Genomic DNA, 16,161 nt, shown 5'->3' with positions numbered 1-16,161 from the left:
AAAATAAATACTGCAAAATAAAAGCCTTTACTTGCAACATTTTCTATTCTTGGCTCCAGTCTGCTCAGGCAAGGCCAGGCCAGAGTTTGCCCCCAGCCTCGATGGGGAGCTCCCCATCTGCCATCTGGGGGAGGCACCATCCCCATTCCAGAACATTCCCGCAGAGTCACTCACACACACACACACCACCCCCCCCCCCCGCACCACCCCTCAGCCGTAGCGTCCTCTCTGCACCCTCTTGCCTCTTGCACAGCTAGCTATGATAAAGCTCATATTAAAACACAGAATGCTTTTACAGAGAGGAGGAGCAAATGCACCAAACCGGGCACAGGGGGCTGACTCTGAGCTAGAGGTGAACTGAAGTAACTGGAGGGCTCGCTGAGCCCCAAACCAACTGCAGCAATATCTTCCTGCCATGTACAGAGCTGATGAACCAGCCCCCAGACCCTGAACGCAGGGACCATTTTAGCTGCTTCTGAAACAGGGTATCTGGGTTTTTTTGTTTACATTTTTTTGGGGTGGGGTGTGTGGGGGGGTGGAGATACTTTTTTTTTGTAATGTGAGAGTTTAACCTGGAAGAAAAAACAACAGCATACTCAAATTATATTCTCCAGTGATTGCCACTACAGAAAAAGCCAAAATGTCTGCCTGCCTTTCCTGTGTTTAGCCTGCAGTCAGTGGGAACACCCGAAAGCTTTTATGACTTTGGCTTCTGAAAGCCAGTTAACAGGACTCTTCCTCCAACATGCACAGAATTTCCTAGTCTTGCATCAGAAGCAACCTTTAAGAGCAGATGTTACAGTCAAAAGTAGTAAGGTCAGTTGCATTTGTAATAATGACTAGTAGCTATATGGTTTCAATTGGTACGTATCAAAGACAACATCCTCGAATTTTAAATGCCAGTTGATTCATCTCAGAATAGAAAGGTACACAAAAGTCTGCCACAGAATGATGCTCCTAATTCATACACAATTTTAGATAAAAAAGCATTTCATTGACAAAATAAAAACAATTAAAAAACAATGATGAAACCTGTTTCTAGTAGCTTGATCCAAGGGGGAAAAAAAAAAAAAAAGACAAAAAAACATCCACCACAGAGCAAAAGAAAATGAAAGGCCCTGGGCCTTCTGTAAGCAACACACACAGAGTCAGCGAAACCAGCCCCTTCCCCTCTGACTTCTCCTCTTCTCCAAAGCATGAAACAGAACAAATTATTCAACCAGAGTTTGAGTAGCTCCCAAACTTTTCTCACACTGGTCTTTGAAAGGCACAAAAAAATTATGTTCATTTCTGAAGTAGAGAACTATCAACCCACTATCTTAGCCAGGGAGGTTTATTGCAAGATATTTTACAGCAGAAGCTGGGAAGGCAGGAAGGGGGGGGGGGGGGGGGGGGGGGAGGCTGACACTAGTTATATCCACTTTTCTACTGTAGATGTGAGAAAGTGTCTAAAATGGGTAACTTCCAGGCAGTAACAGTCTAATGTTGCACTCCCTTTCTTTTAGAAAGGTAAAATTATTTGATTCCTTATAAACTTTAAAAAACCCCACATTTTGCTTAAATTTACATGAAGAATTTTGTCATTTATTAAACAAATACTGAAAAGCTGACAGATCTTAACCTGCAAATCAAGATGATGCAGAAAAAAAATTAACATTTGCCTTACTCCGTTTCTTTGAAGACAGTACATTCTTGAGAAAAACATCATAAGGTTTACAGCTAAGAACAAAGGTCCAATTTAACTGTTTAATAATAGTCATAATGTGATTAAGTATTTAAAATTCAAAACAGTTCTAAGTGCTTGGTAACCATTTATTTCTAGTACCTAAAGAACCAAACAAGTCAGCTGTCTGAAAGTGATTTGCATGCATTACACAGTATTGCATTAATTCAGCAGTCCATTCCAGTTTGTTTCAAATCCTGCCTGAAATTGTTTGCTCCCAAAATATCTATCAAAATAGAAGATGTTGCTGTGCAAATTGAGACAATTCTGAATATTAAGAGGAACATAAAAAATAAACAAGCTGCCTTAGAATGGTTCCAACCAAGTAGAATTTAGTAATGAAAAAAACATCCAAATAGTTGGAGCACAAATGAAAATAAAGTAAAATATTTTTCTTATAATCAAATACACCATTTGCAAAAAAATTACTTGAAAAAAATGGGAATCGATACACTCCTTCAGAGTAAACGATTGTTGGGTATTTCTCTTTGAAAATCATGTGTATTTGAGTTTACTATCCCATTAGCAATTTATTTACTTCTGAAAGCCTATCCTTCAAGTTTACCCATCAGCAGCACAAAGCTAATTGATCTAGAATGCAGCAGGTCTCAGAAGTGAAGAAAATGCAGACACGAGAACACTGAGCAGAGTCTGACAATGCATCTCACATTAAAAATGTATAGTGATCAATTCAGTTGAAGTTGTTAATTCATTATACACAATTATTTCTAATTCAAATCATGAACATCTAATTTATGTATTTAATAAAAAGCTTTTTTTTTTTTTTTAGCATCCACTGAAGTGCCTTCTTCCCATGCAGATAAATTGGTGTTTTCAATTTTCTTTTTGACTAAAGAACAAACTATTAACACCATGGGAGGAACAGAGAAGAGATCATGCTGTCAGCTACCAGTACTACTGTACAACTTGGACTTCTGGAATCAGGGATGTGTTCCATATGCAACACAGGTTTCAAAACTCACCATACTTTATGCATTCCAACACCCACTTTAGGAAAGAAAAAAGAAACCAACCAAAAAAAAACCAAACCACCAAACCACTCCACCCACCCAGCTCATACAACAACACAGTACAGCTCCCTACTGGGCCAGTCATTTTGTACAGCACTTTCAAGAATGATACTGTTTTCAAAACGGCCTGTAAAGAGCAAAGTAAGCCAAAACCAAAGGGAAGGGAAGACACCAAAACAAGAGCTTTCCTCAGAACTCTGGCAATCTCTGTGCCTTTTCTATAAAACTGGAGTAAGCCTACTCAGCTCACAGAAAGATGGGCAACAAAGTCACAAAAAGGACTGTATGAAAGACGTGGTGTGAACATACAATATTTTACTCAATTGTAATACATGTGAAGAACCACTCCTTACAGCGAATGTCAAAAAATACACTACTTTTCATGTTCCCATTAACGAGCGGGTTAACAAAAAAACCAAACCCAGCAGAACCAATAGCACTTGACAATTTCTATATGCCTACTGCTTTATTACACTTTCATATGCTCCTTGGAATCAAAAAAACCCGCCAAAACAAAAAACAAAAGACCCAAAACCAAGAAGCAAACAAAACCACCACAGGATGTGTATGGCAAAGTATGTTTTAGACATAAAATTTCATCCCCTTCAATGACTAGAAAGTAGGACTTTGGTGATCTCATTATAAAGAATGAATTGTTTCTGCTTGCTTTGAACAATGAGGTATTAACATCTGGAATTAACAACAATAACTGACTAAACACAAACCTCAGTAATCATTTTGGGGTCAGAATGACTTGACTCACCGAATATCTTGCAAGAAACCAGAAAGATATTGTTTGGGGGATGGGAAGAAGGAAATATCACTACATTATTAATCTGCATTCATTAGATGAGGTGAATATACAGCAAAACTTCACATTTTCTCAATATAAATGCATTTAAGTAGAATTTGTTGTCCGAGTTTTCAGACATTCTAAAGTGCCCAAATGTTCTCAGGATCTTAAAATATCTTACCCAGTCAAGAAAAGCCACTATGAACTAAAACCTGCCTTAAATCCACTAAAAATTCCACTAACAGTAAAACAAGTAACAAAACTACCTACCTGCATTTCATCATCACCTGTGATCACGCATTCAATATTATTCCTGTCACTGATCTTTTATCCTAAAGCAGGAAAATCCTATGACCAATTACTTACAAATTTACAGTTGACTTAAGTCAGCAATCAACCTGGGCTTAAAATCCTGTATTTTATGATTTTTTTTTTATCTCTTCATATCAAATGCACACAGTAAACATGGAGAAACCACATCTCCTGAGAACCTGATATGCACTATCTGCCCAGAATATCTTTATTAACGATGTATTGTCATTAACCATAGATTGTTTATGGGAACAGATTTTAAAAACTAATTTAACCACCAAGTGCTTTGTTACAGAGTATGCTAGAAGCACCAAGTTAATGTGCAAAAATATTGACGAAAGACTAAAATTTTAGGTGTTTAGTACTGACGTGCACATCCTTAGCACTAAGTTCAACTTCAGACATGAAAATACTATGAGCTACATCCTGATGAGTTATCCAGCTCTTCTGCTGCTCCTGATATGTTTCTGGAAAACTTCGAGTAACTCCCTATTTAGTTACTCTCAAATTAACTCATATCCAGTTTAAGATCCCATAAAGACCTTAACTAGGTATTTAAGACAGACACAAAACAAGAAAATGTGCGAGTCATGAGGAAAAACGTCTTCTTTCTCCTCCTTTTCTCTTCTCACCCTCCTCAATGGAAAAAAAACTAAGCACTGCTTTTTTCCCCACCTTCATGTCCCTGGACACTCACACCTATCAACTACCTTTTAGTGAGTGTTGAACATGACAGATAACTAGGCCACCAATCAGTAACACACACAGAGAAAGACCAGGCCATGTGAAAGCACTAGCACTCTGAAACTCAGATTTCAATTTATACAAAATAAATAAAAGAATAATTACCTTGAAACTTTCATTCTATCATTTGTAATAGTTCTACAGAATTTATAGTTTTATTCTTGAGTAGCAAATAACTGCTACCTGCAAAATAGTTAACATTTACATAATCATTGCTATTCCAATGTATTTATGCAGGTTTTGTAGTTCTTATCTACCACTGGAAAAAGTCACATGTTGAAAATACGATAATCAAATGTAGCTCTAACCACTTAGTTAAAAAAATTTAATGAAGTTTATAAAGAGTTTATTTTATGTTTTAGTTAAAGTATGAGGCAAGCTTTTAGGAAAGGGCAGCATAAAGTGAGAGCTCTTATGGCCTGGTGAGGAAGGAAGCCAAAATGAAATAATTTGATTAGCAAGACATATGGGTATGACCTTTCACCTCTCTTGTCCCACCCAATCTACCCTGTAACTGTGAAAGGATAGAGGTCTATGATAATTCAGTGAGAGAGGGGAGGGAAACAAACAAAAAAAACCCAAAACCCCCTCACACAAAAAACCCACCCTCCTGTTGACAAAAAAAAAAAAAGGACAGTATTTAAGATATTTTATACAGCTTAGAATTAGTTAATTTTGCCTAAATAAAGTTTGAAATTGTTCCTCAGCAAAGCAGTGCTGATGCTTACCTGTAAGGTCTGGAGCATGTGATGCCAACAGCTCTGCTCATTTGCATACAGTCAAGTTAAAGTGCTGCAATCAAGAGCACTTCGTCAGCCATTTTGAAACTGTACTGTCTCAGCTGCACTGAAAACGTGATTAAGATGGCTGCAACGTGCACTCAAGACCAGCCACTCAGTGACAACTCAGCAGTGGATAAAAAATTTACACAGCAAAGCACCTCCCTCTTTGCCACACTGCAACAAGCTCCACAGGCAGGGGGGGGGCAGAGGAATGGTTTCTTTGTCAGGCAGGAAATGGTTAATGCACGGCTGCAACACTGCAGCTACTTAGAACACCATCGCTACAGAGAAAACTAATATAAACCAAAAAACCCAGAGAGGCAGCGCTGCTAGGTCTGTGATCCAGGATTTGTATCACATATTTCAAATTCCTCCAGACTCCAGGCAGTTCAGAATCCATGTCACATATTAACAGCCACAGATACAGAGCCAGATCATGCACAGAACTGACAAACATTAGGGAATACTCTTCAAGAGCAGCCTCATTTCAGTGTTAAAGAAAATGCTTAAGAAATTGATCTATACATTTTTACAGGACCACCAATTTTGAAATATTGTGTAATATTAGTTGCCCAATAACAGTTTTACTTGGGGGGGAAAAAAAATGAAGTTCACTTTATAAATAAGGAAGATAGCAAAAACCCCAAGAACACTCCAGAATTTCGGTGCCTGCAGAAATCAAGTATTCGTTATGAATGACGCAGTATGTTGTGTAAGTTTTTCAGAGAGACCTATCTAGAATCCCTTCAACAATTTTGCTAGAATCTTGTGTGTTCCTGGTTTGGGAACCTATGGAGGGGGACAGAGGGGTTGTCAAAAAAATACAATTCTAATGAAAGCAGAACTAAATATAATACTGGTTCCTCTCTAATATCTGTTCATTAATACCAATCATGTGCTCTTGTCCAGGCAACAGTGGATCAGTTCTGTAGGGAGCTCGTCTGTATCAGCCTCACTTCATGTACACCTCTTCTACAAAATCCAAATATGGCTAATTTAAAACAAAATAATTCTAAGAGCACACGGGGCAATCCTGAAGGAAATTAATGTTGAATTATTCCTAACCTTCTACTAAAAAATAGTCTTTGTGATCCAAAATTAGCTCAACACAGTAAGCCCCCACAGACATACACACACATGAAAAAGCAGGAGAACATGACCTCCATCTACTTTTATGAAAATGTCTAAACTTACATAACTGTGCATGTCTGTTGCCAGCTGTAGCTGGTTATTTCAGGACCGATTAATCATGCCAGCAGTAGTTGTCTGATGCACTCATCAGCACCACAGTATTTCAAACTTAAAAAATGTTGAAAAACACCATCTGGCTAATACAAGGACAAAAGGAAGAGCATGATTTGCAACACAAGAAAAAGCACATATCACATACATGGAAACAGCTACACTATTATCATCTATGATAATACTGTACAGATTCAGAGGACTAAATTAAAATATGCTTGAAGTTCAAATGCCTAAAAGACAAGTCTCTCAAAAACAAATTTGAGAAGACTGGAGAACAACTTTATTACAAGTAATTTATAATTACCCACGATACTGAAGCTTTTCTTCACCAAAACCTATTAATAAATAAAAAAAATCAAGTTTACAACAAAATCAAAAGAAACGTTTTCATTAGCCAGTTATAACCCCATGTTGCTTACTCTGAACTTCAATCATAGGACACCTTCAGCTTATAGGGATTTACAGTAACATTTCAAAAGTCAAACTTAGTATTTCATTTGTATGACAAACACATGCACTTTGATTTCCACAGTAGCAATGTTTTAAATAGAAGAGAATTTTATGTTTAGCACACCTACGAAATTCCTACATCAAAAGGTGAATTCTGACCCGCAGTCCTAGAAATTAAACAAAAACCTAGAGAGGTTCTAATATGGAACCCAACAGCTGTACTTGTACAACACTGCATTCTCTAACCTTCAGTCTTGGAGTTCCATATATGAAAACTCCATGACTTAAATAGGTTTGAACAGGCACAAGTACTTGGCAAAAAAAATTGAGAGAATACTTTCACTCAGCCAGAGAAAACAGAACCCATGTCACACTCCTGTTGCAGTTAATTGCTTTACCTGGTCAGAAAACTTCATGAACATGCAGAGGTACTGATATGTTAATACAGATACCTAGCTGCAAAAAATCTAGAATAGTAAGAAACCATGTGCATTTACTCAAGAGTTCACTTCAATATACTTCGGTTAATATACATAGGTGTGTTAATACATTAAAAAATATTAACCAGACTAATTTTAAAATAAAACCTGACATTTAATTAAACACAAAATTAGGAGTGAAATAACTCATCTGAGAATGCTTTGGCCCAGGAAATATTAAAGCAAACCTATGCTATTGTGGAATTCCTGTATTAGCGTGGGACTATGATTTCTTATTGCTACTTAAGGTGGCATCTATACAGGTTCTCTAAAAATCAAAAATAAGAAAATCTGGCATTTTCGAAAGATTCAAAATGGAATTTAAACTTAACCTGTTATGTTTAGATTTCTCTTAAATATCTAATAAAAACTCCAAACAACATTAAGTGCCTTCTTTTGATGACATGCCAACACACTGCAGTATCATCTCAGCATGTTCAATTACTCTAGTCATAAATTAAAATTTAAAACGGAGCTTCCATTTTCCAACCTTCTCATAAACATCAAACAAGAAACTCAAGAGAATGGTACCCTGTCATTTCTCTAATTGTTGCCATGTATAAGTAATATCACCCCCCCCAACAGCTCTTTTAAGTATCATTACATAGAGTCAGACTTTACTAGGGCTCCTGCCCTGAAGAATCAAGGGAAGGCAGAAAATTCTAGACTTTCAGATAGGGTTTTATGTCATTTCACATTACAAGGGCAGTAAAAAAGCAGCCAAAGCATAAATAATTTATTTTGCTCAAATTACACGCTTAGAAACTAGTCTGCTACATATCATCCACATTTCCTTGTGGACAAACCACATCTCATCCACTTTTTCCATTTACCTTTTTATTTTGTGTTTGTTTTGTAATTTTTTGTATGTTAGTTAACATTAAGAGGACAAAACACTTCTTACACTGATGAAATTCAAGAGACCCTACTACTGTTTGTATGCATCTGAGTTATAGTCTCTATAGAACATCTACTGAAACCCTCCTTTATTCCTATATTTATACAGGCCAATAGGCTGACTTCAAGAAACATCTCAACTCTCACTTAGGACTACAAGAACTTCGCAGATAAAAACTACTTAAACTACTGGGGAAAAGAGTCCATGATGATCACGCGGCAAGGAACACTAGAGTCCAGAAAGTCAAAGGCTGGACAACATTTGAGGTCTTCTCATAATTCCAAGCCACTTCATGGTAGTACCAATAAAAGACATTTTCAATGTATTGACTGAAGTCAGCAAGCATGTATGTTTATGTGCTAGCTTGCAACTAAACACATTTTGGAAGACTTAAACTTCAAATGCAACATCCTTTTAAAATGACCTGGAAACTGCAAAAAGTTGGAGACAAAGGTAGAAGGAACCTTCTTTCATGCCAGGTTTGGGCTTTTTTTTACCATAACATTTCTTTACACTATTGTAAAATAGAGGATAATGCTTAGGACAGCACAAAATGATAGAGCAAATATGCAGGTTATTTTAACAGCTAGCTGACATATCCAGAGTCATGTAATTCATAAAACCTGCGCTTTGAGTACATGAATTACTTAAGAGCATTTTCAGAAATTGGATCTAAAAAAAGAGAAAAACACTTTTCCTGTATTAAAAACATCCAAGTTACACACAGCAAACAAACTCTATTAGTTTACCTACATATCTTAGAAAATAAATTAGATTTGATGTTTGTTCCTGGAAGAAATAAGAGCTGGTAACTCATGACTACAGTTTTTAGTCATACATGCACAGCTCAAAATAAAACATCTTAAAGGACATAACTTTTTTTTTTTAAAGTTACTCATAAATCCTAAAGGAACATAAAGTGCATTTATACAATATACACACATATACATAGTGTTCCAAATTCCTGCACAGTGATATGATGGAAGCTGACATACAACTGAGGATCAGGCATTTATTTAATACCACATAGTTACTATTACACCTTCAGCTGCACCACCAAGGAATCGTTACTTAAAAAACCAAACCAAAATACCAAAAAAAGGCGGGGGGACAGAATAGGAAGGGGAGGCAGACTTGCTGTTAAATACACTGGCAATTTAAAAAAAATATACATCGGTGGTACTAAACAAGATAATGAGCAAGCAATGGAACTAATGAAACCACACTTCCTGCAGATTTATAAAGTAGCAAGACAATGTTTATCGGAATAACCTCAGGTTATAATTGGTGCCTTACCACACTGGGCAAGCAAGCGCACGTACATGTCTAGTCTGAAGCTGCATGTTGATGTGACAACCTCCAAACTGCTTTGACAGACAATACTTATGTCCTGTCTGACAGCAAGTTATCCCCCCAAAACAATGTGTAACTGCCAAGTTCCCTCTCTGGGACAATGGTAGCCTCTCCTCACCTCAGCTGCTTGTTTTCACAAAATTTGCAGGAATTAATTATTTTTGATACTTACTACTCTGTCAAATTTACTGAAAACCAGCAAGTCGTTCAAGAATTACTAAGGATAGAACAATTGACGAACAATGATTACAGGAAATTGGACTACTATACTAGAACTGAGCAGCTTTCTGTTAAAACTTGTAGGGCTGTGGCACAATTAAACATTTTTTTGTTACATACCTGTTTTGCAATTTTCTGCTTAGGCAAGAAAAGATAATTTATATTTGTTAAACATATTTGTCGCCTTAGTGGAATTCTAAGTGCCATTTAATAACCTTATTCATGCATATTTAAAGTTTCATGCAGGCATTTATTTTTCACTAAGAGCATTCTAGTTTTTGTTTAATACTATCTAACATAACCTCACATGAAAACATAGAACACAAAGCCACATAAAACTTAAGTGTAGCTGAAATTCTACTCTCAACTTTGGGATATTTTTTTTTAAATAGTCAAGACAGAACAGAGATACAAACTAGAACATTAACTAAAATCAGAATATGCAACTAAAGAAAAAAAAACCCAACCAAACAAGACAGACTCCCATTTCTGAATCACAATTCAATTGTTTACACCTTGAAAAGCTAAAAAATGTATTGGTTTAGTTCAATCTTTATCATTATAAAAAAAATAAAAATGCATTCTGCATATCCAGTTTCTGGATAACTAATTAGTACTTCATATCTCTAAGATTGATCACACTTACTTTCATAGCCTGATCTGCAGGCTAACAATGAACTTTAATTATCAGATACTTCCAGAGACTTAATGAACTCAAGAACTTTCTGACCCCCATTGCTATAGAAATAGGGAGAAAAATATGTAACAAAAATCCACACACAAACAAAAAAGGTAAAACACCTAAACACACTATGAATGATACATAAAATCTGTTCAGACAAATGAAATGAAGATCCTACATGCAAAATTTTGCTTTTAAAAAGATAACCAGAACTTTAAAGGCTGACAAAATCTGTACTCCAGATCCTCCTGATTGAAAATCTCAAAGCTAGAAGACTTTACAGTTACCTTGTTTTGGATATTAAAGCCTGGTGGCTGATCCTAAATAATACTGAGCTACAGGAATTTTAAATGTGAAGTATTACCCAATTCACAATATGAAGTATTACCCAATTCACATCTAAAATTTATTCAGAGATTAAGATATTATCTAACTGTCCAACAAGAAAACCTGATTAATCACTTCAGAGAACCTTTCTCTTTGCTTCTTAGTGAGCTGTCAAAAAAAAAAAATCAAGTTTTTTGTTGCCCCACACAACCCTGTCTTATTCTCTATTCAGTATTTGCACGTCACTGCTGCTTGATGAACAGTTTCTTACAGTGTGATGGAAACAGGAGTGTTTTTTCATACAGTGCAGCATATAGAGAAATGAGTAGAACTGAAATAACAGAACTACAAATACACATCATCAAAGCATCATTTGTGTAGGCCAGTTTGAGTTCCCAGTTGTTTTGTGTATGTAGGTAAATCTCACAAAGTAATGTCACATACTAAAGAGAAGTAGAGTCCAGCCACAGATTTAACTGAAAAATATTAACAATCTTAGATTTCAATGCATTTAAGAGAAATATTCTCTGATGTACATCTGTGTCACTGCAGTTTCCGAAATAAACTCATAATATAAACATATAACTAGCCCACAATACAGAAAAACACCAGGTGAAGAGCAAATGGAAAAAATGCAATTCAACTTGCAAACTCCTTAAGAGCAATACATTGGTAAAATATCTTTTGGCCTTCCTATCTACACTTAATGAATAACCTTGAGATTTTTGGCATAAACAGAATTTCTGACAATAAGCCCAAATAAGCCTAATTAACGATTATACTATTAAAAACACCTAAATGACAAGGAATTTTATTTTCTTCTTGGTTCGGAAGGAAAATCTGGTTTAGTCAACTACTTTTCACTGTGGAAATATTGTCTGTTTGTAACAGAAAAATTGCCTTCTCCCAAAAATCACAAACACACACAGTAAAAATGAGGATTTAATTACCAATTAGGATTCAGTTATGAAAACAGGATTTTAAAAATTGTTTAGCATGTGAACTGTTCCTGTTTACAACAGATTCTGTAAAATCAGTATTTAAAATTAAGCTATTTTTATTCATAGATGTGCAGTCTCTTGGCTAGCAAGATCATCTCCCATGATGGAGAAAAGCATATGTTTATATTATACCACATTTCCTGTCTTCATGTCCCAAATGGAAGCATTACTAAGGGAGCCTTTACAGGAAAACTAACATACTACAGTTTATGTTGATCTTCTAAATATGTGAAATGGGCATAACAAGACAGGCTAAAAGCATGAGATATCAGCAGACATGACAGAGTATGGCATGTATGCCTATCTATTGGGATTAGCATCTTCTTGAAAACAGACTTCATAATGGATAGGAAATTATAATTAAGAGGTTCCTCAATAAGAGCATCAAAATGACTGTTTCAACTGATGTATATAATTACTGTATCCTTCCATGAATCAATACTGTTATGATCAGTTTCAAGCCTACACAACATTCAAAATAGTCTTAATTAAGTCATACAGCAAAATACAACACTGTTCCACCTTATCACAGGAAGCATCAGTTCAGTACTGCTACATGTGGTAGCAAGGTTGCAGCTGATAAAAAGCCTTTTTACTGCAACCAACATAGTAAATCTACTAAACTAAAAACATGATGATGAGAACATAAAGATCTCTCGAGATTCTTTGAAAAGAACACACAATGAACTGTTTATGTATAAACAGTGACAAAATAAGATTTTGTGTATTTTAATTTGGCATTTATAAAAAAAAATGTATCGCAATCCAAAACTATTAGTACAATTCCTTTCTGGATTATTTGTACATAGGAACTTGATTTGATACTTCTGGAGCATTCAAAATAATAAGATAACTGAAACTCGAGGAATAAATAGTGGGTATAGTTGCCATGATTCATGAACTGCACAAGTCCTCATGCATTCATTAGTGAATTCACTTTATGATGGGCCTGACAACTACCATTAACCCCATTTCAGCAATCTGAAAACTAAGAAATTACCTACCCAAGATCACATATCAAATAGCAGTGTTTTTTTGTTGTTCCCCCCCCCCCCAAGAATTCTTAATATTTGAGGTAATACTCTCCTTCCTACCTTCTTGTAGAACTGCAGAAACCAGTACCTAATCAGAAAAACATACTTATTTCTTAAATTGGTATCTGCTGTTTGTATCAGAGTTCATATTTAACTTATTAATTTCAGATTTAAGCAGTAGTTAAGCATATGCTTCACATTTATTCTTAAAAATCTAAAGTAAACATTAATAACTGTAATAATTGTAACTAGATCAAACTGGTGTAACAGATAATGGTCAAATATACATTTTAACTTGCAAAAGAGAGCCATGCAGCATGCTTGTAGAATACCCTGATGTTGCTGATATGGATTCCAATAAAATTATTCATAATATTGTATTTGCTTGTATAATCTGGGATATCGACCAAATGTATTTATTAGCACACTCTTACTTCCGCCAGTTAGCATGTTAAATAAGCTGTCTAGATGCACAAGTGTTATTTTTCTGTGACTCCATGAAAGATGCAGTTTTAAGCTCATTGACTGTTGCCTAGAATGGTTGAGCTGTTCCCCCTTTATTTTAAGAAAATATATTTCCATCAACAATTCCATCCAATTTTTCTATCCAACAAGTTTGTGTTAAGGGTCACAGTGACATTACAATATGTAGATTTTATTTCAAGATTACTATTATGCAAGAAAATATTCTAACGTAGGCATTTCCACTGGACATCTGTTAAAGATTAGGAGGTGTAACAAGGATATATACCTGCTACAAGAAAAAACTGCTTGAGGACAACGCTACACCTCTAACAGGCCCCAATGTCATGTCAGAATTAAAATGTGAAACACTTAACCATGAACACAGTTTCAGGATTTTAAATGCTTAAGTTCAAAGAAAACTGAAAGTTCAACTGTACCTTCTTTACATGAACACACTTCTTAAACTTTGAACTTCTGCCATTTTATTTGATGTGGGCCTCCATTGCAACCTAGAGTAGCCACTCCGGCCTTGTTTACTGATGACATCGCATACACAAGGCACAACTAGGCACTTCTTCTTTTTCCCACTGAAACACCCTCATTTCTAGTGAATTAGCATGCCCATATGCTTCAGAAACTTTAATCTGAAGTTCATCAGCATGCTATTGAGTGCAATAACAAGAAAAAACATTTTTTCCTCATTGCTTCTACAGCTCATCCACCGAGACACTCAACATCCACACCTGCTGTATTTGCGAGGATATCCACTGGCTTCATACAGCACCTCCCAGGTCATGCCATCCCCAATTCGAACAGAAAGGAAACACTTTCGAGGCGTCAGCCAGCCAGCCACACCACTGTCCCACCCAAACACCCGCCCAGCGCGGTGTAGGAGGCGCCTCAACCTCACCTCACCGACGCGTAAGGCAGAATGCAGCCAGACAGCTGCCTGGTATTGCCCAGCTTTCTGCGCCTTCAGGACTCCGCAGAGTGCCCCAGCTTGTGCCCTGCCCTACACCAGACCTACCTGTGCCCCGCAACGGCCGCCACAGAGAACCCTCCACACGTGGGGGGGCGGAGGAAGGCGCCTCCCCACACCCCGATCCCCACCTGCTGCCACCTCTGCGCGAAAACAGCAACGCGCATGCGCGCCGCCGCCTGCACTGGAGCCGAGTCACGTGCTCCCATGCAGCGCGCGCCTAGCTGCGCTGCGTTTGTGAGCGAGTCTGGGTGCGCGCAGCGGCGCGTGTGCAAAGCTGCAGCCCCGGCGCATGCGCACTGCCGCCGCCGCCGCGCGGGGCAGCGCTCCGCGCAGAGCGCTGCCGCTGCCCGGCCGCGCGCGCCCCGGGAAGGACGTGCGGTACCTGCGCCCCGGCGTCCCGCAGCAGCCTCTGCCCCCGCGCTCGGCCGCCGCCGCTCCAGCCTTCCCGCCGCTGCCGCCGGAGATTCAAAATCGGAACGCGCTCCAGCACCGCCTCCCCCCGCCGCCCGTGCCGGGCCGTTATGCAAATAAATCCCGTGTCCCCTCCCCTCTCCGTGTGACCCCGCCCCCTCCGTGGGCACAGGGGCAGGCAGTGGGGGCTGCCTCGGAGCTGGCCAATCCCAGGGCCGGCCATCTTGATAGCATGCAAATGAGCCGCCGTGTTATTTAAATGAGCAGGTGGCTCCGCCCCTTGGCGGGTAGTGGCGGACGGTTATTCCCAATAACGCGACAGAGCCGAGCTGCAGCCGTGGCCGCCAGGGGGCGCTGTGGTGGGGCTGAGGGGCAGGGCTCAGGGGCAGGGCTCAGGGGCAAGGGCGGGAGCAGCCGGCCCTTCCTGCCTTCCCTCCCTCAGCTTCCTGACGCGGCGGTCGTGGGCTGCGTGGCTTTGGAGCCTCTCTGACACCTTCAAAAGCCTGCCTGAGGTCCGCTGGGCACCCTCTGACAATAACCCGCGTTGTCAGCTTCCTGCATCGCTTGCTGCGGCTCCCTTAGCACTCCTCTTGTCCAGGTTCTGGGCTGTGTGTGAGGTGACTTCAAGTTTTCTCCACAACAGGCTCCTAAAACACAGAGGTTTGGGGTTTTTTTTAATCACCAGCTTTCAAGAGTGCCAAGAAACCAAACGGTAGCGTTGGTTGTGCTTTAAGTGGATCTAAGGCACACAACTTATCCTGGGTGAGCTGCAGGTCAAAACCGCCAGTGGCCATTTCCCACCCACACTCCTTTTCTCCCTCGGGGTGGGGGAGGGAGAAAACCACAGGACCTGCTTTAATCTGAGCCAGAACTTGGTGCCTTTTGTACCATTGCCAAAGGCAGGAACGACCAATGCAACAGTGCAACTGTCACATAAGGCGTGGGTCCAGGTCTAGTAGAGAGACCAGCGGCTGTATCCTGGGGTACACAAGAAGGTACAAGAGCATAGAAGGACAAGTTTTCGGTAGAAATGCTTATATACCGCCTGTGCTAATCTAGTACTGAGATTCAAGTACCAGTCACCTACTAACTAATGGAGAGTCCCACTCCTTCCTTGTTAAGGCCAATAAAATTCACATTTTTCCTACTGATGGCGTGAAAAATGGCATCTTGATTTATCTATCTTCAAGAGTAAGCTATATATGAATTAAGTTTTTGTCCGTGCCATAC

The 16,161-nt window shown here is 38.7% G+C and overlaps 1 protein-coding gene across 11 annotated transcripts in view; it reads right to left on the bottom strand.

The window, feature by feature from the left end:
• Nucleotides 1–15,035, bottom strand: part of ATF7IP (activating transcription factor 7 interacting protein) — a 112,111-nt gene extending 97,076 nt beyond the window's left edge. For 3 of the 11 annotated variants that reach the window (XM_074870959.1, XM_074870960.1, XM_074870961.1), the window contains exon 1: nt 14,566–14,728. In XM_074870959.1, coding sequence (XP_074727060.1) covers nt 14,566–14,726 — 161 coding nt within the window. In that variant the 5' untranslated portion in view covers nt 14,727–14,728. Of the gene's footprint in view, nt 1–5,331; nt 5,417–6,934; nt 6,966–14,565; nt 14,729–14,902 lie in introns of those variants that run through there. The other 8 variants (XM_074870971.1, XM_074870976.1, XM_074870973.1 and 5 more) reach the window with 6 other exon arrangements.
• Nucleotides 15,036–16,161: the final 1,126 nt, after the last annotated feature.

The sequence above is a fragment of the Strix uralensis genome, chromosome 5 (assembly GCF_047716275.1).
Source record: "Strix uralensis isolate ZFMK-TIS-50842 chromosome 5, bStrUra1, whole genome shotgun sequence".
NCBI classification, from domain to species: Eukaryota; Metazoa; Chordata; class Aves; order Strigiformes; family Strigidae; genus Strix; species Strix uralensis.
This window is presented reverse-complemented; position numbering and strand designations above follow the sequence as displayed.